Genomic DNA, 21,658 nt, shown 5'->3' on the forward strand with positions numbered 1-21,658 from the left:
AGAGACAGATATTTTTTTGTTTAAGGTGTCACAAAGCTCTTTCCTGTTTAAACCCTTTAATTTTATCCAGGAGAATGTAAACCAATAAAGGAGAATATTTGTAGCTCAGAGTTGAAATGAAGGCTCCTTGGTGCTGCATTGATAATGTTACCTAGTTAGGGTAATGAAAGGTCTCCAAGAAAACAAGCACGCTCAGATAGCACCAAGGGCCCCTCAGAGTGTAAACCATATGAGTTAAATCATTTGACGACTGAAAAATGTGTTAAGAATTTTGAGCTATTTCTGAAAGCAAATCCTAGCCATACAATTCTTAAGTCCCTGATCTAAGTATTTCTTCCATTATGGTTAAGGATAAGTGAAAGGAGATTTGTTACAAAGAATGGGCGGGAGGAGGAGTTTGCCAATCTATCCATGTTTCCTTGGAATTCCATTTTAAGTGCTCAGAAGATACCATGCAAATTTCAGGCTAGTCTTCCTACCTTCTAAACCAAATTATTTGTGCATTAGAATACAGTATTTCTTTTAATGCTGATAAGAAAATAAGCATGCTTCAAGTGTCTATGGAGATTCTGTCATCCAGGTCATGGTTATCCCAAAAGTGCTTTTTCAAAAGGCAACTGGACTTTATTTTTAAAACAAAGTCAATTTGCCTTTTTGAAAGAGCACCTTTAGGACAAGCATGCTTCAAGATTATCTCTTCTATATCAACATGCTTCAGCATTTTTAAATTTAAAGAGGCAGATGTCATATCATTTAGCAAAGCATGAATTGTTTTAACACAGTAAAAATTACATGTATGTATGTATGTATGATGTATGAATATATATAATATATTCTATCTTTATTATTTTTATAAATAACTCAAGGTGGTTGAGTACTACTCCTTCCTCTTCCTATTTTCTCCACAACAACCAGCTTGTGAAGTGGGTTGGGCTGAGACACAGTGACTGGCCTAAAGTCACCCATCCAGTAAAAATACATAGCATTTCTCTATAATACGTTATATACCCACTTTTTTCTTCTTAGCATTTTTTTCATCAAGTGCAACCCTTGTGGCTCACTGTTGATCCATTGATTGCAACGTGAATTGACTTACAGGCTTGTCATCTAAGACTGATGTTGTAGGCTAGGAGAGAGTGACTGGCCCAAAGTCACCCGACCAGCTTTTATTTTTCTTGTATCCACATATGAATATCAATTTCATACCCAATCAGTATGTCATATTTTTAAAACTGTGTTGTACTGTATACTGTAAGTAGCCATAATAAAGCAGAATTCTATTATCATTTCAAAGACCGGTGACTTTCAGAAAAGGATTGAATTTCAATAATTCCCTACTACTGGGAATTAAGGGAAGGAAGACAATTTTTTCACATAACAGTTGTTTATATATTCCTTTCCCTGGACTCTGTTCAGGCATCTCATGGCCTGTTATCTGCAAAAGCTTGTGATAATACACATGGTTAATCTTTATGACAAAATTAAATAATATATTTTAAAGATAAACCTTTTTACATTTTTCCTTATAATAGTGAAAAACCAATGAAATGATAGATCAGTAGAGGAACAGAGGCAGAAATAATATAGAAATAACAGGGGTAGACCTCTTTGAGTCAAGCTGTATTCCTGCTGACTTTATGGACCTGTCCTTTTAGTTTGCCTATCCCTTTATCCCCCCCCCCACTCTCTTTCCAGTCTAGCCAACAGTCCTGATATTTCCTTGTGGTCTCCTATCCAAGTACTAACCAAGTCCCAACCTGTTGTGTTTTATTTATATTTTTTTGGCAAATTTATATAGCCAGCTATCTCACATACCTGACGTAAGTTAAAAATAACAGAACAGCAAATAGTCAAAAGCATAACCAGTAACAAAATATTAAACATTTAGCTTTCATGGCCGTGTTAGGAGTTAATTTCGTTTCATTAGGAGTTAACCTCGACGCCTAAAGTTCGTAATCCTTCCTGAGGAGGAAAGTTCCACTGAACTCAAGACAACCAAACAAAATGCGGGTCCAGGGACATGAATCCGTGGACCCTTTTGCAGCTGCGAAGCCCCCCCTCCGCCTCAACCCGCCCCCCCCATAAAAAAAACCTTGCCATAGCGCAACTCCCCCTGCTCCCCACCCGAGACAGACCGCGGTGGGAGGAGCAAAGTGGCGTCACGGGAGGGGGTGGGGTCTAGGCAAAGGCCTAGCGCGGGGCCGGGAGCGCCCCTGCTTTCTTGGCTGGCGCTCGTGTCCGTCGGCTCGGCTGGAGAGGACGAAACAAAAGGAAGAAGTCCTTGCCCGGATCGGCGATGGTGGGCATTCCGGGAGCTTCTCAGTGTAAGATCCTCCTCCGCTCTAGTAGCGATGCTGCCTCCTTTCTTGACCCTTCCCTTCCACCTCTCCCGTTTATCCTCTCACTTAGCGCTTCCCACGTCCTTAGGACCGCAAGGCAGAGCGACGCCGAGCTTTGTGAAGGCTTGGAAGGCTGCAGTCCCAGGAAGGGGCTTAATTCTCCGTAGACGTGGCTGCGGCAGGCTGGGGTGCTTGTCCCTCTCTGGCATTCCCCAGGCAATGTACGCGCACCTTCGTCCCTCTATTGCGCTTTTACCCGGTCTTGGGTTTTCATTCCCCCCACCCCTTTTCCTTTGCTACATTTTTTACCTCTGTGGCTGGAATAACGTTGCGTATCCTGTCCTTACTCCTGGATCTTCTCTTTTCGTCGCGTCCTCCCTTCTCTTGTTACTTCTTCCCTCCCCTGCCTTCCGAATAGTTTCCACGTTCATTTATAACAGCCTTTCCCAACTTGGTGGCCTGTGGAGGCGTGCACTATACTTCCCTTCATCCTCAACTGGGGGTAATGGGCTTTGTAGTCCAACCCATGTGGGAGCTATTTAGTTAGGGAAGTCTGGTCTGTAGGACCCAGTTTGTATCAGGTAAACGGAGGTGGCGGCGCCTTCTCTTCTAAACGGTAGTTTCATATTTATTTTCTGCAAACCCATTTAGGGTTTTGCTTTTTGGTACTTCTCATCGGAGGAACCCTTTCCTCCTTCATTCTTTCACCAAGAACAGTTTTTTTTGTAGACGTCTTTATTTTCTTGTTTTGTCTGTAGATTGGGTTGCCTAATATTTTGGATTGTGCTGGTATAGGTTTCTGTGACAGCATTTGGAAATCAGAAAGAAACTAGGTCAATGAAGAACTGATATTTAGAACTGGTTTGCTAAAATATATACCAGGCATTCATTGACCCTGCATTTTTCACTCTTGACAGTTAAATAACTCTGCAATTGTTTCTCCTCAATAGTGCTGGAATAGTAAAAGGATGCCTGCTTTGTGGAATAATCAGCTTTATTAAATAAATATGTAAGAAGCATTTTTATTAGCATTACAGACCTGTATTCCTTTTGGAACATTGATCACTATTAGGAATGCCTTGAAACATTAAAAAATTCTTCATTTCCATTAGAGAAATCTTGCTGTTGGGTCCAGGGTTACTAGTTTTGACCAACTCAGGTAAATGTGATCTTAAATATTCCCATCTTGTTTTTTTGAGAATGATAGCATGTTGAAACTTTAAAAACATTGCCTGTCCTCAGATTTAGACTTACATGTTTCCTCTTTAATCATGGCATTGTGTCATGTGTGGGTATATGTGTTTCAAATTTATCTTTTTCCATGCTATTTTCTCAGTGGATGGAAGTTATGAGTTTTTGTACATTTTAAGAATGGAAAATAAATCATGAATAAATGTCCATATTTTAAATTGGATTGTACATAAATCAAATAGAAGCCTGGTTATTAACAATTCTTTATTAGTACCATAGATTAGAATCGGCATGTTACTCCAGTGAAACCATAGTAGAAAGAAAAATTAATGTGTTTTTTTTTTTTGAGGGAGGAGAGTGTGTACTATTGTGCTATTCAACCCAGATAGCTTTAACATTTATTTTAGAAACAAACTTGTTAATCATCTTATATTCAGTAATCTTTAACAGCATTATGCTCAAATGATTGTAAAATGTATCCATCATTGTTCCATAGCATGATTTATTCCAGCATTATAACTATTCATTTAGACTCATTCAGTGTTCAAAGCTGTTCTTGTTGCCAACTGGTTGAGGATGATGAATTTTGTAGCCTAAGATTGTTGGAAGATGCCTGGCTAGAGGAAAATGATTTATACCAAAGTTTTGATCTTACAACATGTATAGTGTCACAATCCTTTGTGGTGCTTTGAAACAGCAATTTTTATTTATGCAAGACTGAGCGAATCAAAATAGCGGACTATTTTGCTAATTTTATTTGTTCAATTCAGACATTTGTATGTTGCATTTTAAGGCAAAACTCTTAAGGCAGCATAAAACAGCATGTCATAATACATCAAGTATCAATAATCCTGCAGTCTAAATTGGATATTACTTTTGAAACAGTGCTGAATTTACTCATTAAGTGTCAGCAGAATAGCCCCACATATATCCCTCAAATATGGGGGATATTGGCTTGCTTTCTCTTGTACCTACCAGTCTTTTCATCTGATACAAAGATTGCCTTATGAACTGAAAAGCTGTCATTACTTGATCTTGTAATATATAGGAAGTCAATTTCAGAAATTTAAATTTGGCCTGGAAAACTGCATAAATAATCAGTATAGCATGTTATAATTGGGTTCACAATTATGCTTGCATTTTATGAAAAAGTTAAGAGACTGCAATATCTATGTTGCAACCCAGTAATCTATAAATATACAACATTAGATAATCCTTGCTAGATCAAACCAAGTCTGTACATACAATTCAGCATTCTGTTTACACAGGGGCTAACCACATGTTTTTGAGTAATACATAAGTAAAATATGGGAGGAGTAGCATTCTGGTAGCTACATTGAAAAGCACAATACCTTCAATAATGTACCGTAAGTGATACTGAGCCATTATGATTAGTAGCAATTGCTAGCACTATCATAGATATAACTTTTAAAGGTGTCAAAATGAATGGCCATTGTTACATTCTACATTTTAATTCTGTGCTTAATTTTACATCTATGCTTTATTTTAAGAAAAAAGAATAGAATAGAATAGAATAGAATAGAATAGAATAGAATAGAATAGAATAGAATAGAATAGAATTCTTTATGGCCATGTGTGATTGGAAACACAAGGAATATGCCTTGGTGCATATGCTCTCAGTGTACATAAAATAAAAGTATTAGGAAACAGTCAATATAAATCCTAAGGATACAAGTAACAAGGTTACTTGTTGTTACTTGTTACTTGTAACACGAATCATCAGCATGTTTGAGCTCTATTTTTTGGGGGGGATGTGGCCAGAATTGCAATGAGATTCAAATACTATTAACTGAAGTTAAATAAAAGTATTATGATACTAGTGATTTTCTAAAAATATAATTTTCTATTGATGTCCCATATATGTTTGCCAGTGTGGAATAGGCATATATAGGCTAGATATTTGGTACACAACCCATTTTATCCTAGGATCATTTTCCTTATTCCACTAACACATGTGTGTGAGATTGTTTTCCCATCATGCATGATATATGGATACCGTATATATTGCTTCCTGCAGTGATGCTCATTTTCCCATTTACTGAATTCTTAGAGATTTTTTGTTACTCCTATACACCACTGAGAAATTTGCTCAGACTTAATTCCTGTACTAGTTTGATGAGTAATCTTGGTTTCTGCTTCCTATCACTACACTCTATTTATGGGTCAATTTTTGATATATCAAACCTCTTAGGCATTTCCCAAGGTTATTAAATTTGTTTACAATGTGGGAGCCTTTATCAGAAGTCTTTAAAAGTCCAAGATTTAGATGATTCCAAACATATATTATACTCAACATTTGAAAAGGTTAATGAGGCATACATTTGCAAAACCATGTTGTGCATTACATTGTTTAGCAAAGGTTGTCTTTATGAGTACTGGCATCTTCCCTAGTTTTCCCAGAATACATGTTAATCTGAACCATATATATATATAATCTAATTTTAAAAACTAGCATTACATCTGTTGCTTTTCCTAGTTTAGTGACTATTCCTAGTTGATCTGTTATTAGATAATTAGGGATTTTACATTTTAATTCTAGAAAAGTTCTCAGATAAATGTCATCCTATAATTCTGTTATCACTATTTACCTTGATTTACTTCCTGAACATAGCAATTTAGGCAGAGTTAACTTATCTGTATGTTTTGTAAGATCCACTTCCCACATATTAGTGATTTGGTGTTTTTTTCCCTTTTCTTTTCAATTTTTCCTAACTTGCATGTCAGTAGTACTTCCTTCCTTCCACTTCCTTTAGTGGACACTTCGTCAAGTGATTCTCCAATGCACTTAAGTCATGGTTATAGCAAAGGTTGTGCTGAAGAACAGCTCATTCCTGTATTGTAGTATACGCCCATCTGTTATAAAAACTATTAAGAGTACAGAGACATTGTAGTACTCTATTTGACATTCTGACCCATTCTAAAAATATTTCAAAAACAGCTTTGAGTTTAAAACATTTCCGGACAGGTACAAACAACCTATTTTATAATTGAGGCAACTCTTTGGAATAAGAAATTAAATGTTTTCTGCTTTAAACTTAAAGTTTATTTTACTATGACCAAAAGGATAAGGGTTTCATAAAAAAAAAACAACCTACTTAATATGCCATTAGGAGGATTCAGTACAAAGTTACATACCATACAAAGTTACATACATACAAAGTTACATCTTTTTTTTGACATGAAATTCCTGAATAGAATTTATCAGCAGGTGTGTTTCTGTTCAGTTAGATGACCATTGGCCATCTTTTCTCACTACAGATGTTAAGAAGTATAGAACTAATTAAGATTGTCTATTACAGCTCTTTTGAATGGGCACCATGTTTGCTTTTTTGTACATTTAAGCAATCATATTATTAAAAACAATTACAATTCCATGCATTTAGGTAAATTTAGTCCTATTGTTTAATTCTCTCTTCCCCTCCTCACCCACATCATTCATACATGTCTTATTTATCATGATCTGCCAATTTCATGTAACATGTCATGCATCTTATAAAGTAGCTTTTATTCCATAAATGCCTCAACAAATCTGCTTGCATTTGGGATATGCACTAAATTCTTTGTTTGATGCAGCAAAGTAACACAGCTCTCCCTCTGGAAATTCTTATATACTTTCCTGAAAGTTCAAAACACATACCATCTTGGCTTTCTGCATCCTATTTTCTTTTAAATGAAACCACATCTATTTGTCCCTCCCTTTTGTTAGGGTTGCCCAACATCTGTAGAAATGTTCCCATTTTTGTTGTTGCTTGTGGCATTGTAGGAGAGTTCCTTTCTTGTCCAGTATTCGTATCTTCTCCCTTCCCCCAAAGAAGATACTTTAAAGTAATCTTAATAATATTTCTATATTATTTTCCTATTACAGTAATAGTTTTCATAGTAGCTTTATTTTTTATTTAAAACTATTCTCTCTTTCTTTCATGATTCAGTGACTGAAAGCTAGAAATGTTTGATTAAATAACATTTCTGTCGTTAATAATCTGACTTATTGGACACAAGAGACTGGATTTGAAACAATTTCCACTTCCTAGATGTTACCTCCATCTCGGTTAATGTAACTTCAAAAGTATTTTTTGGTATTAAAAAAGACAAGTCATTTGAGGCTTGCTTACTCTCTAGTCCTGATCTTAGACAAGTGACTATTGTGATTTTGTTAATTATGATTAGCAGTAGTAGTATGATGCTACCATAAATCTTTCATAAATGAAATATACTCCCATGGGGGATCAAATAGAGAATTTTGTTAGATTTTAATGCAAAAGTTATTGTATTTGTATTGTGCTCTTTCTTTGAGAATCCTAGATTCACAGTTGATCTTAATTGTACTAAAGTCAATTGAGAAAAATATGATAGACACATAGTTACCAAATGGGTTTCTGATCTGTGCAATAAATTAAAGCTGGATTGCTCAAATCTACATTCAGCATTCTATTCTCTGTACCACTTTGACTGCTTACTATTGATAGCTATAAAAAAAGAAAGGTCCTCTCTAAAGATGACAATAAAGAAAGGTTCAAGAGCATTTAAGTAGTTTTCCTTTAATGCTTGAATATTCATTATAGTCAATGCTGATGTGATGCAGTTGGCGCTTAAAAAGATACTGCCTCTGGGCTTGAAATCAACCTAAAAAAACCTCCTACCATTGATAAAAGACCCAATGAGAGTAAATAAAAACTGTTTCTCTTTGTAATGGTTGTGCAGAGTTTGTTTGTCTGGCAATTGAATAAGAATTTACTTATATTCTTGAGGTTTGGCACTTTTTGTTTTCCTTTATTGGAGGCTAATACTATAGGATTCTTTTACTCAATTGTTTGAGCATAAAAACAAATAAAAGGAACACTTGCATGTTTTTAATATTTGCATACTGTGTTTAAACTTTTTCTGTACCTGTGAATATCTCAGGTTGGGAAACTAATAATAATGATTCCCAAACTAGTGCAGGGAAATACACAGAAGAAAAATTCAGTATCTGTATTTCATTACCATCCTGGGGGCATCAAGATTCTTAGTGAAGCATCCCAGTGGTATCTTCCTGTTCCTGGAAATGAGGCTTTCTTAGTATTAGTTCTGACATAATTATCCATTTGTGAGTGCTGCCAGACAGCTCTTAACAACATATACACTGTAATTTGCTTTGTTGGATCAGACCAAAGTCCATTTAACCCTACTCCTTGTTTCCAATAGCAGCCAGCCAAATGCCTCTGGATATTCACAGTAGGTAATATATAGTAAATCTCCTGAACTCTACTACTGATGACTTCATGGACATGTCCAAGTTGTTTTCTTGGCAACACCATGGAAAAGATTTGACACAGCTGTGGGAATCTTCCCCAACAGATGTTTACATATATAATAATATCCCCATCCCAGGACTGTACTCTATACACCTGATCTGTGAAAGCTTATGTGAAAATAAATAAGTTAGTCTTTTAAGACACCCTGGCTATTAAAAACAGATAAGCATTAGATAATATACATTAATAGATATTTTGGATACAGCTCAAGATTGATTGGATTCTGCTGTTTTAACTGTTGGATGCTGAAAAAAGCTTTTGCAGTAGTTCAGATTAACTTTCTAAAGCAAGTCACGTGCAGGTATGGATTTTGCCTATTTTATTACATTGATCTTATTAAACTCCATTTTATTAAATGGATTGCAATTTACTATTCACAACCAACAACAAGAGTAATGGCAAGTTGGCAAATTAATTTATGGACAAATTGAGTTCTAGTGTAAAACCAGGCCTGTCCACTTTCTCCATTACTGTTTAATTAATAGTCAAGCTTTTAGCAAATAGGTCATCTCATGATATTACTGGTACATTGAAAGAATATGTTGTTTTTATATGCTTCTAATACTAGGCAATATTATTGCCTAATATTTAGGCAATATTTCATAATTATTCTGCTTCATTGTCTAACTTGAAATTGGTGATTTAGCAATTTGGTAAAATATCTCTATTGTAAAATTAAATTGGGATATCATAAGGCCTTTTGTTCTGGTCTTTTCAGATTATTATTTGTAATAAGAAAAAATGAGCAACCTAGTAGCTTTGGAAAGAAACAGATGGAAATAAAATTAAAGTGGATATTAAGGAAAGCTATGTGTCTAAAATGTAAATTCAAATCTCCTAGGCAAGTCTGACTCTTGATTTCATGGAGACACCCATGTAGTTTTCTTGGCAACAGTATAGAAGTAGTTTGTCATTGCTTTCTTCTGAAATATGTTTTGATTTCCCGGTTTTGGTTTGTACTCCTGGCTTTACATACAGATTCTGAATTGGCTTGACCATACTTAACTCGCAAGCCAAGCCAAGATCATCAAGAGGCTTATACCTACCACAGTAGGTAGTAGTCTCTAACAATTAATTTCTAATACGTTTTGTTGAAGATGTATGATATCCTTTTTTCAATAAACTTTGATCAATATTATTTTGAAAGTTGACTAAACTGATGGCTATAGCCACATTGGCATAATAAATTTTGTTAATTAGAGATAATCTATTATGTAAGAACAAAATACATACAGAAAGGTATCAATTGACCCAAAGACAGCATTCATTTCTTCCAGACAATGTGGATGGAATATTAGAAGAGGGAGTTAAGGTATTCTTCAAAACATCTGAAGGCAGGACAAGAAGCAATGGATAGAAACTAATCAAGGAGAGAAGCAACCTAGAACTAAAAAGAAATTTCCTAACAGAACAATTAATCGGTGGAACAACTTGCCTCCACAAGTTGTGGATGCTCCAACACTGGAAGTTTTTAAGAAGAGATTGGACAACCATTTGTCTGAAATGGTATAGATTTCTTATCTGAGCAGGAGTTTGGACTAGAAGACCTCCAAGTCTCTTCCAACTCTGTTATTCTGTTCTGTTAGTTGGAACCCCATGGGTGCATGTATTTTATAATTTGTGATTTTACTGAGGCAGTTTAGTTGTTTTTTAAATGTAATCCTTCACATCCAGAGCTTCTTGGATACATGGATGACCATATAAATTGGATGGATGGATGGATAGATAGGTAGATAGGACGGACCTATGGGAAGTCCATATCAGAGTATGAAAGCAGTAGTGTTCTCCTCTTTAGATTGCTCTGCAGAAGTAATACTTAATAATTAAGTAGTCATCAATTGTCTTTTTCTCCACAGGTTTGTTTTCGTGTCTTTAGTCAAGTGCTAGTTTACTTCTTGAAGTATATATAAACTTAATTTTTGAACTGAATCCATATTCAAAATATATTTTATGAATGCTAAAATATTTATTCACTTACGAGTCTGAAAAAAGACATGACGGCTTTAGTGAGCCACAATTTAGGTAAGCTCTTTTAATGACTTCTCCCAAATAATTTTCAAACCATGTACAGCCTTAGTCAGCACCTAGTATGAAAAGGGAACCATAGCAACCCAGTAATAAAAGCATTACAATTTTCATTAGTGAATTATCATTGAATGTGTTACTTATATTTAAATTATATCCATTAATCTAAATTCTCAAGGTAGTATCTACTGTGTTCAGTATTATAAATAGCTAAAGGAATTTAGAATATGAAACCCATGTGGAACTCTCAGATAATGATGTAAATTTAGTAAGTTGAAATTCATATTTTATGTACGTTTGAATTAGAAAACCCAAACTAAGGTTGTTGTGTGCTCTGTATATCCTTTGAACATAAGTCCCTTTTTTAAATAGAACAGTTTCAGTGGTGGTTTGATTTATTTTATAGTTTCATGTCTTATGTAGCGGCTTACCTCACAACTCATATGCATGTTCCAGTCTAACCTGAAGTGGGGAGGGGCTTCTGACACACTTCTTCAAGTACTGTCATATATCACATCCAGGATCAGAAAGAGATTTAATTCCAAAACAAAGTCTTGACATCATCATCAGAAGAAAGTTATTGCCTTATATTCTAGAACTGTGGACTAGCAGCTACAGTGAAAACATCTTAATTGGCCTCTTAGAAACTGGATACCATATCAGATGAGCTTTTGGTTTTATCCGGAAGAGCAACTAGTTATAGATGTCCTCTGAAACCTGTTTTACTTATGGATAATACCCAAATTGCCCTTGAATCTATTGTTGAGTTTCTTTCATTCAGTTCACTGGTCATCTTGTTTCTTTTTGCTAGTTATTTCTGCCATTGAACTCTATTATTTAAATTCAGAAAATTTCTAATCCAGGACGGGAAGGATGCTTTTGATTTTTCCTTGAGCATGATTTACTTGTTGCTTCTACCCTCATTAAATAGCTGTGACCAGAGTTGAACTTTTAGAAAGGGCTCAATGAGGAACAATCATCCTGTTTTTGAAATTAGTGATTGCCATCATAAGATTATCTCACAAGGTGCCAGATCTAAAATTCAATCAATGTTTTAGAATTTTAATACTTTCCATTGCTTTGCTGGTTCCTTCATAAGTAGCTAACTAAAGTAAATATTTAGTGTCCTTTACTTTTTACTTAATCTTTAATTCGTTTGAAATAACACTGCTGAAGAATCATGTTATTTGTTTAAATGTCAGCAATGATCTCAGCAGAATAATTTAAAGTTTGGACTTTATTTAAGCTGCATATGTGTACTGACACATTTATAAATCATTAGTGTTTCTTTTTGCTCTTTCCTTATGCTCATGTTCTTAAGAACAAGTCCACTTCTCATTTGTAGCTGATGTATCTTATAAAATATTTTTATTTTTCATATTACTGGGTAAAGTCAGGTTTCTCAGTAAGTATGGCCTAACCATGGTTTGTATCAGCTGCAATTGGCTATGTTCAAACATGCTAAGTCCTAAACTGGTTTACAACAGACTAATCTGAAATTAAACGACATCGGAACAAGCTATGATATTTGAACTAAGCTTTGAACCATCACTATTTACAAATATTGGAGATTTATGCAATAACAGCCACACTTTCCCATTGTTGATATGAGATACTTTGTTGTTCTTGCTATTGTCAGTTATGGGACTGATTATTTAAACTTTACTAAAAGAATGATTAAAAGAGCTACAGTCATGTTGTACTTCTTCCATCAGTCTCCACATAGGAAACTACTCTGCCACATATGAAATAGCAATAGCACTTAGACTTATTTACCGCTTTACAGCCCTCTCTAAGCAGTTTACAGAGTCAACATATTACCCCCAACAAAAATTGATACTGTACTCAAGTCATTACATCCAGTAATTTAAATTTAGCTTTGCATTAATTAAGCCTTTATAAGAGAAAGAGGATTGATCTATTGAGTACGAAATATTCTAGATAATTCCTTCCTCTAAACAATTGACTTCAGTCTTTATTATGTAGAGATATTTAAGTATCCAAGCAAACAGCCTTTCAATACTTAATGATATTACACCATTGAAGCAAAATTGGGCCTTCTTAACTCTTGGATAGAAATAATTGTATCCCCTCATGCAAATTGAATTACTGTATGCTTTTGTTTTTTGTTTTAAAGAGCAAGCAATAATGGAATTAGTTTTTCTTCTATCTTTTCATTTCTTCATCACTCTTAGAGCAATTTCGTTAATATTTTCTTTTGGCTGTCATTTTCTCAGAATAACTTTTCTGTGTTTCCTGTACTTCGACTCTCTATAAGAGTCTTGTCCCTCTTCAGTTGTTAACATGGAGCATAAGGCATATAAAACTTTCCAGGGTTGGAAACTAAATTTATCTGATGACATCATTCTGGCATTTCAGTAACAGAAACAGTAACTTGCACTAAGCTTGCTTTATCTTCAGCCATGTTTTTTTGATTAAAGGCAAAGCTCTGTAAATATTTTTTAAATGATTGAATGTCGAAGCTATAGAAAACACATGGCAGGAGTCAGACACACTGAACACCATGTGTGTTCAGCTGTAGCCTCATCTTTGAGTTTAGGAGTGCTAATGCAGATCTGAGAACTTTGGGTGATAGGTTTATCTGGGATGATTGGCAAGGATTTAAAAAGCAAAGAGGGATTTTCTTACTGACCCCCTCCCCTCCTTTTTCCCCCTCCATTTCTTTTTTCTTTTTCCTCAGAAAAAGGAAATTGGGATCATATTAAAGCCTTAATTGGTTTGGCTCCAGAAGGAGTTCAGGGGCTGCCAAACAGTTAATTTATTGTGTGAGTTTGGCCATGTGTTGAACAGCAAATTTGTCCTAAGCAAAACAAGATCCTTGTTCCGTGTGTGTGTGTGTGTGTGTGCCCTGTTTTACAAAACAGTCAGACTCTGATAAAGTGGATTTCATATACTATTGGTGTCACTCACTGCAGGAGAAGTGTATCTCTGGATTCTTTTGGGATATACCTTTGTTAGTCCATCTTTTTCACCTATCAGAAGACTATCTTAGAGAAAGATTAAATTTCATAATTCACAGGAAGACAATGTTGATGCTATGTCACCATTTGAAACCATCTTTACTTCTAATGGGGACATGTGATCTGTGTTTGGAATATTTCTTAAATGTCTGAAATGTATTTTATGAAAAATATATTTATTGGCAAATCCTTTAATGTTAGAGGGATGGGTTTAGCAAAATAGAAACTATGTAGTATGTCCTGCTGGATGCTTACCAGTAAAATCTACTTGGCATTGAAATAACACTTTTAAAGATCACAGAGTTGTCAGAATTATGAATTTTTAAAAGGATTAAAATACTGTAAATCCTTATGGAAACTTGGTTTAGGGCCTGAAAACACTTCATGTCAACTGCTGTATAGCTATTTAGATGGCTGTGCATCTGAGCATTCCTACATCAGTGTATGATGCAAATGTGTCATACATTAAATGTTGGATTTGATATTTCAAAAATTCTATCCTTATAGTTGTATCCACTTTTTTTTAAAAAAAAGTCTTCCCTGATATACTGTATTATGTGACATGATGTTGTAGGCTGTGCACAACAGCTATATATCCCAAAAACATTTAGTCATCATAGATATGGCTTACAAGATATCTCGAGTCTAATGTTACATAGCTTTATCATTCTAACTCAAGTCTGTAGCTCAGTATAGAAACACTTCGACTTAGATTCAGATGAAACGTTTGTCTTACTGTTTTCACATCTATGGTATGGGTTGCAAAACTCCAGACACACATTAGGTGGCAGGAAAACGACACAAGTTGCTGTTATGTATTAGGTCATCTGGATTTTTTGCAGTGTAAATATGATATCCCTAATTCTGATACAAATTACAGACCTCAGTGTTGTATGTTCTTTTGCTTTTGGAATGAGGCTGGTGATTTGGTGCTACTGTATTTGCTGTATTCCCACAAATTTAATGCAGGACTAATGAATGATGGATTCTCCTGGCATCTAATGGATGACTGGAGTTTTACAGACCAGGTATAACAGTTTTTGATAGAGATAAATCTAATTTTCTTCATTATAGAGATCAGTTACTAGGCTGAAAGAACAAACAAGTGCTTCTTTTAATCCTCATACTTGGAGTTATAGTCATCTCATCCAATATGTGATAAACCTAGTAATCTTTAAGGCAAATATCTAACAAAGCCTTACTATTTTTGTTTATGTCTGCTACATCTGAAAGCCCCAGGCTTATGAAAGGGGCTCCTTCTGCACCCAGTTTCCTTTGGAGGTACAGAAACATCAGCATTAATATAGTAAATGTTAACCATCTTTTGCTGGGAACTGTAGGGAGGAAGATGAGATAAAGCTGTTGAACTTCTTTGTAGGCAGTCGGCTTTTGCCTGAGGCCGCCTGGAGCTGCCACATGTTCTCCTGACATACTGGCTAACACACTCAGCATGTGTCAGTTTTTAAGTTTTTAACAAGGCCATGTAGAAGTCACTGCTTTTATCCAGAAAGTCTGGAAGTATACCGAGCCAGGCAAACAATAAGAATCCGCAGCATTCACATATGATGATCTCCCCTCTTTTGATTCTACTGCCAGACTAAATTCAGCAAGTTATAATTAATGAAAACATTTGATTGTCAGGAAAGAAATTGAATACACTGATAGAAAATAGGCTGTATTTGGCTGTACATTTTCCTGGGGAGCAAGTTTGCCTCTTAAAATAGCATTAAATAACGGTGAGTCTTATTGAGAAAGGTACCTATGCATAAATTTAGGGCTTCTTCCCTTTTTGATATTCTTTTTGTAAAGGTACTGCTATACTGGAAGACACACATGTATTTGGAGAGGTGAGGGAATGGGGGAGAGGGGCTTGGCTTTGAGATAGGTAATAAAATAAATAGGCTTGTTAAAGGAAAAGACTATGTCTCACTTACTCAGCTTTTTTAGCATACCAATTTATTAACTTTATATTGATGAATCAAACATGTTAATGGCAATTCCAGCAGCATAGCTCTCTTCTCTTTCCCACTTTTTCTGCCCACTGCTTTAGATCTGGCTCCCTTTTTGGGTGGAATGCCTTTTAATTAGGGCAATGCTACTCTTATATAATAATGACTCAGTAAGTTGCTATTTGTTTTTCACTATATTTAAATTCTAATTTTGTGAAAAATTAGGAAAAGCTCAATAAATTCATTGCAAAATCTAAACATTAATTAGAAATAGCACATGGAGCCTTTTGTTTGGAATTCATTAGATCAGCTGCATCCTAGGTTGGTACTGATAAAGTTATCATCTGTCAGTTGTTCGTTGGGCTATATATGCAATGAATCCTGTTATTATAGTATTTGTCCATTTCCTATTGGACAAATTTTCTGCCATAATTGATTCTTCTATGCAGCCGTATCCAGATCTTTAACCTAATGGCATTGCCTAAACTTGGTTGAGGTACAGCTCTTTCTTAGCTGTAGCATTGTTTCTGCCTTCTAGTTCTGAGATGTCAAAGGTTCTCAGAACTACTCAAAATTTCCACTACCGGTTTTCCAGAACTGGTCAGAACCTGCTGAAACCCATCTCTGGCCTATACCATTAATAGTTCCATAACCCATAATAGTACATAACTGTAACTTAATAGAAAAGAAGCTAGTAAAGCATAATGTGTGATGTCTGTGTACTTAGATAATATGAAGTTGAGCTGCATGTATATTTGATTTTTCTAGGTGCAAAAGAATTAAAAAACATTATTGGTTCTCTTCTGGAATGTTTGTAGGCATAGCAGTCATTCAGCAAATAAAACTAGTCTGATTAAATAAGCTGAAATTGGTTGACTTTAATACTGTCTAAGCCAATAATCATGGTTTATCTCATTGTACTAGCTTGGCTTACATAACATCAATTAAAAATTAAACAACCTACATTATCATAGTATCATTGAATTGGCACATACCTCAGATATTGACTAGTATAATCCTCTGGCCAGTGTAGGGAATTATTACTATGGCTGAACATGATGTGTGAACCCATTAAAGTAATCCTTAACATTTTAGCTGGGTCCACGCTAAAAGAAGCTGAACTTTTAGATTGCTGCCTATGAAAATCAATATGAAAGTGTGAAACTTATGGGTGGAGGGAGAAAGGAAGAAGTAGCAAGCACATTTAATTCTGTCTGGTTCCATATGTATGTGTATGCATGAAAATCTCAAGCTTGGATGTATGAAGTACATAGATGGTTGCTTGTCCCAAATCAGGCCATTATTATATTTACAATGTCTGTTTGTGGTTTGTCAGATGTTAAGATTGGAATCTTTCTCAGGACAAACCTGAAATGCCAAGGAGTAAATCCGGGATCTTTTGAATATAAAACTATTTCTAGTCTTCAACTGTTTTTCTGTGTTTGATTTAAATGATTGAAGAATGATTTACAAGAAGATTTTTCTATTCTTTTGAATATGTGTTTATGATGGGACAATATTTACTTAAAATTACTCAGTAATGTGGATTAATTTATTTTAGCTTAGTGTGATATTAGATCTTCACATGATGACGCAAAAATATGATTTGAGCTGGTCATTTATTCTTCAAGGGAAAACTTTAGGTTGTGTTCAAGTATTCATTTGTTTCAGTGACTTTGCTAAAGTTAGGTCCTCCAAAGGGCTTCATGGTCATTAATTTCTTCTTATTTAGAACATTCACATCTCATATATCTTCAGTTTTGTAATTGCTGATATTAGTTATATGACAGTTCATTGAAATTACCAAGTACATAGTTGACATGGGAGACAATACAAATCAGTGAAACAGGACCAGTTCTTGTGTTGGTGTATTTTTTTCTCCTTAAAGAAAACTTTGCAGTACCAAAATTAAATAGCTGAAATGCTAAATATTAAACCAGGGCATATTGTCTATTTTCCAGTCAGCTACTACCTAGGTAAAATTGTCTGCATTTCTGCTAAATCTTCATCTCTTATAAATACCATATTTTTTGGAGTATAAGACACACCTTTTTACCCCCCAAAAGTGGGTGAAAATCTGGGTGCATCTTATAGTCTGAATGTAGCCCTGCCCACCCGCCGGCTCCCACCCTTCGGACATTTTCTGGCAGTTCCAGGCGGCAGGGATCTGGGTTGCAGCACAGCCTGAGGAATAAACCTCTTTGGGACAGTTTTGGGGGGGAATCTGCCCAGCAGCTTCGGGGAACAAGGCTGGCCCCACGGTTTGCAGCTGGTCACCCCTCTGCCGCCCAGCAGGCACCTCAGGGCAGACAATGGTCACGATGACTTCACTCCCCAGCAATGTGAGGAGCCGCCACCACCTAAGCCCTCTCCTTTGTTCCTCAGGCTATGTTCTGACCCTCCCGCCAGAGCATGCAAGGGGTCTTCTCAGGGGAAAGCGAGTAGTTCCTGCGGATCGCAGGAGTACCCAGATTAGTTTTCTGGAAAAGAACTTCTCAGTAATCAACGCCCTCTTTCTCAGCCGAGTCTCTGAGGCACCTCTCGCTTGCAGGAGGAGGAGAGGGCGGCGTAATGCAGCGCCATCTTAAATGCTGGTAGGCAGAGATAGAATTATTTTTTTCTTGTTTTCCTCCCCCAAAATTAAGGTGCGTACTCCGCATACTCCGCACACCGCATACTCCGGTGCATCTTATACTCCGAAAAATATGGTACTCATTGTGTAAATGGGAAAAGCCAGGTGTTTGCCTAGAAATGTAGCAGCTGTAGAGCAGATGGAGATGTTTAAAATAGCAAAAGCAAAATTCACCTGGTCATAGTTAAGGAAAATCAACAAGTGAATTGTTCTCATCAAGATGGAATTAATCTAAAATACATCTTTGAATACTGAGAATCCCAGAATCTTCAAGGTTATAGCCTTAGTCTCTCAATCCATTTTTCAATCTTGTCTGCTTTTTCATTGCTGTGTTGCAAGCAATATCCTAACCCACTATGTAGGCTATTTATTTGTAGACCCTGAATTTATAAGCATAGACATACTCTCTGACCTGCAGAGAAGTAATTCCCACTGTATTAATTGATTTGCAAATTTGAAATAAGTGTTTACAGAAGTATAGCCAAATGATGTAGCCCTCCATAGTTATTTGAATATAAAAAAAAGGGTAGTTTCCCTCAAATCAGGCCTGGCTCCTGTTGCCTAGATGGTCAAAATGACGTAGTTTTCAACAATCTGAAAATGTTTTGCCATTGCTTTCCGAAAGGATTTTTAAACTTCCTAGTATAACATATAGCTCTGAACTCTCTGCTGGTCTCTGACTGAGGTCTACCCAGAATTATCCGTGTTTAACTTCTGAATTTAGACAACAAGGGAAGAGAAATCCACTTCTTAGGGGTTACAGTTCTTTTGGTAGATAGTTTCACATACATTCCATTCAAAATGTGTCTAAAATTATAAAATTAAAACAGGAAATGAAGAATCACTGAGATATTCTGAAATGCAGTTAGCAGTGCCTATTCTCTGTGAGGAAAGAAAAACGGGAAAAGAGGGAGTAGTGGAATAAAAGCAGAGAGGGAAGGATGAAATGCAAAGAACGCATTAGTTCCCGCTGAATAGGCTAATGGATAGTAATGTGCCAAAATTGTCCAATAAGCTGTACATTAATTCATATTTCCTGGGCCAGTCTGGAAGAAATCTTGCTGTTCTTTTGACTTCTGGTCTCTTCTCTCCTGACTCTTCTCTTTTTTATGGGTTTCCTGTCTTAAGTGAAAACCACAACCTTTCGGGTTTCTCTAGGAGAGAATGAAAGGCACATGGTGATGGTGTAAGAGGAGACCCTCTCAGTCCGTCTGTGCTTGGGTGGGCGGGCTGGTCTTTTCATAAACTAATCACTTCCAGAACTGCTGCAGAATCAGACTTTGTGGAGCCAGGAGCAGGGAGCTTGGAATGTTAGGGCAGGCACAAAAGGTCTGTCTTTTTTCTGATCCTGGCCATGTTTTTTCCTCCATACTAATAATCTATTCAATGATATGAGCAAATGTTAATACTATTGAGAAAACACATATAAATGTACATGTGCATTCATCTTTTGGCCTTTGTAGAATACTAGGATGATTTAGGGGAAGAAAGAGATTGAAATACTCTTGTGTCTGCAGTCATGCAATTCTGACTAGTGGGAATTCCTCTATATAAATATTTCAAGGAGCTATCTAAAAATATTGCAATATATATGTTTGTGTGTACCTCCTTCTTAGTCACACAAAAACTATGGAAAGAGTGGACTTTTCTTACTGGGAGTGAAAACATGTCTAAAACTTAAAATACGTTTTAGATCAAGAGGTTTGCTAATTACCAAATGAGCCAATTTTTCTTGCATAGGCAGTTCTGGAGTTTATTATTTAACATAAATGAAATCCTTACCTCATGCCAGCCCTTCCTAAAGCATTGCCCTTGCTGCCTATTTTGCAATTTTAAAAAAGAGTTAAAGTACTATTGTCATGCATTGCAAATTACCGTATTTTTCAGACTATAAGATGCTCCAGACTATAAGGCGCACCTAGCTTTTGGGGAGGAAAACAAGAAAAAAAAAATCTGCCTCTGCCTTTCAGCAATTTGCCTCCTTACAGCAAACAGCCTGGTCAGCTTCAGCACAGCCTGATTTAGCATGAGCAGCTGATTGGCGGTTGTATCTGCCTCCCGGAATAGCACCTATCAGCTGTTCCATGCTGCGGGGATCGCCACTTCCCATCGCTGCCCATTGCAGCTGCTGCAGCAGCGCACCCCATTTTCGGCCTCTGCGCGTCCCATTTTCAGCCTCCGTGCACCTGATTTTCAGCCCATCCCAGGTAATGGAGAAAAGCTGTGGGCTGGAATGGGCTGAAAATGGGGCACATGGAGGTCAAAAATGGGGCATGCAGAGGCTGAAAATGGGATACACGGAGGCTAAAAATGGGGTGCGCAGAGGTGGCAATAGGCGGCAGCGGCAATGGGCAGTGACAGCAGTGATGGGAAATGACAATCCCCGCAGCCTGGAATAGCTGATAGGCAGTATTCTGGGAGGCAGATCCAACTGCCAATTAGCTGCTTGTGCTAAATCAGCTGTGCTGAAGCTGACTAGGCTGTTTGCTGTTTGCTGCAAGGGGGCAAATTGCTGGGAGGCAGAGGCTGAAGGGTGGGGGCCAGTGGGTGGGCGGGGCTTCGGCAACATTCGCTGTATAAGACACACACACATTTCCACCCACATTTTTTTGGGGGGGGGGAGGAAGTCCATCTTAAACACCAAAAAATACGGTACTATATTGGAATCACTCTCTCTCGAGCCTCTCATTCATTACTAATATCCCACCTTTTATGTTGCTTGCTTACCTACTACTATATATTCTGCTTCTGATGCAAAAGTTAGTCCAGCAATTTAGGAATTTTTGCATGAAAGTATATGTTCTCCAAAACACCAAGCTCCTTTCTTGGGTCATCAAAAGAGGAACTGTTTATGTGTCCTCCTGGAATCTGAAGTGAGAATTCTTTTGCTAGTACCCTGAAATATATTCCCAGGAAGTGCTCTGGTTTTCTTCTGGGCTTGACATTGGACATTAAATAAAAACCCTGCCATTTTGCATAATGTCTGGTGCTAATCAAGATTGTATATTTGTCCTTAATTTTTATGGGCCAGTCATGTTTTGTTTTGCTTGGTCTGCTTCTATTTTACTTTGGTATACCTTTTTATTTAATTGGTGATGGCTTTATATTTGAGAATCCTTGTTGGGTGCAAAGATAGACTGTACCTTTCCTTTAAAAAAAGTATTGGTTGGTATTTTTATTTCCGAACTGGTTTTTCTCCTCATTATAATAGTAAAATTGCTGCTGT

The 21,658-nt window shown here is 36.5% G+C and overlaps 1 protein-coding gene across 3 annotated transcripts in view; it reads left to right on the forward strand.

Moving 5' to 3' along the window:
• Window positions 1-2,259: 2,259 nt before the first annotated feature.
• CBFA2T2 (CBFA2/RUNX1 partner transcriptional co-repressor 2) overlaps window positions 2,260-21,658 on the forward strand; it is a 92,866-nt gene continuing 73,467 nt past the window's right edge. For 2 of the 3 annotated variants that reach the window (XM_070941663.1, XM_070941664.1), the window contains exon 1: window positions 2,260-2,324. In XM_070941663.1, the coding sequence (XP_070797764.1) occupies window positions 2,297-2,324 (28 nt within the window). In that variant the 5' untranslated portion in view covers window positions 2,260-2,296. The remainder of the gene's footprint in view (window positions 2,325-21,658) is intronic. The other variant, XM_070941665.1, reaches the window with a different exon arrangement.

Source organism: Pituophis catenifer, unplaced genomic scaffold (genome assembly GCF_029215685.1).
Source record: "Pituophis catenifer annectens isolate HBS135680 unplaced genomic scaffold, rPitCat1.0.hap2 SCAF_3, whole genome shotgun sequence".
NCBI classification, from domain to species: Eukaryota; Metazoa; Chordata; class Lepidosauria; order Squamata; family Colubridae; genus Pituophis; species Pituophis catenifer.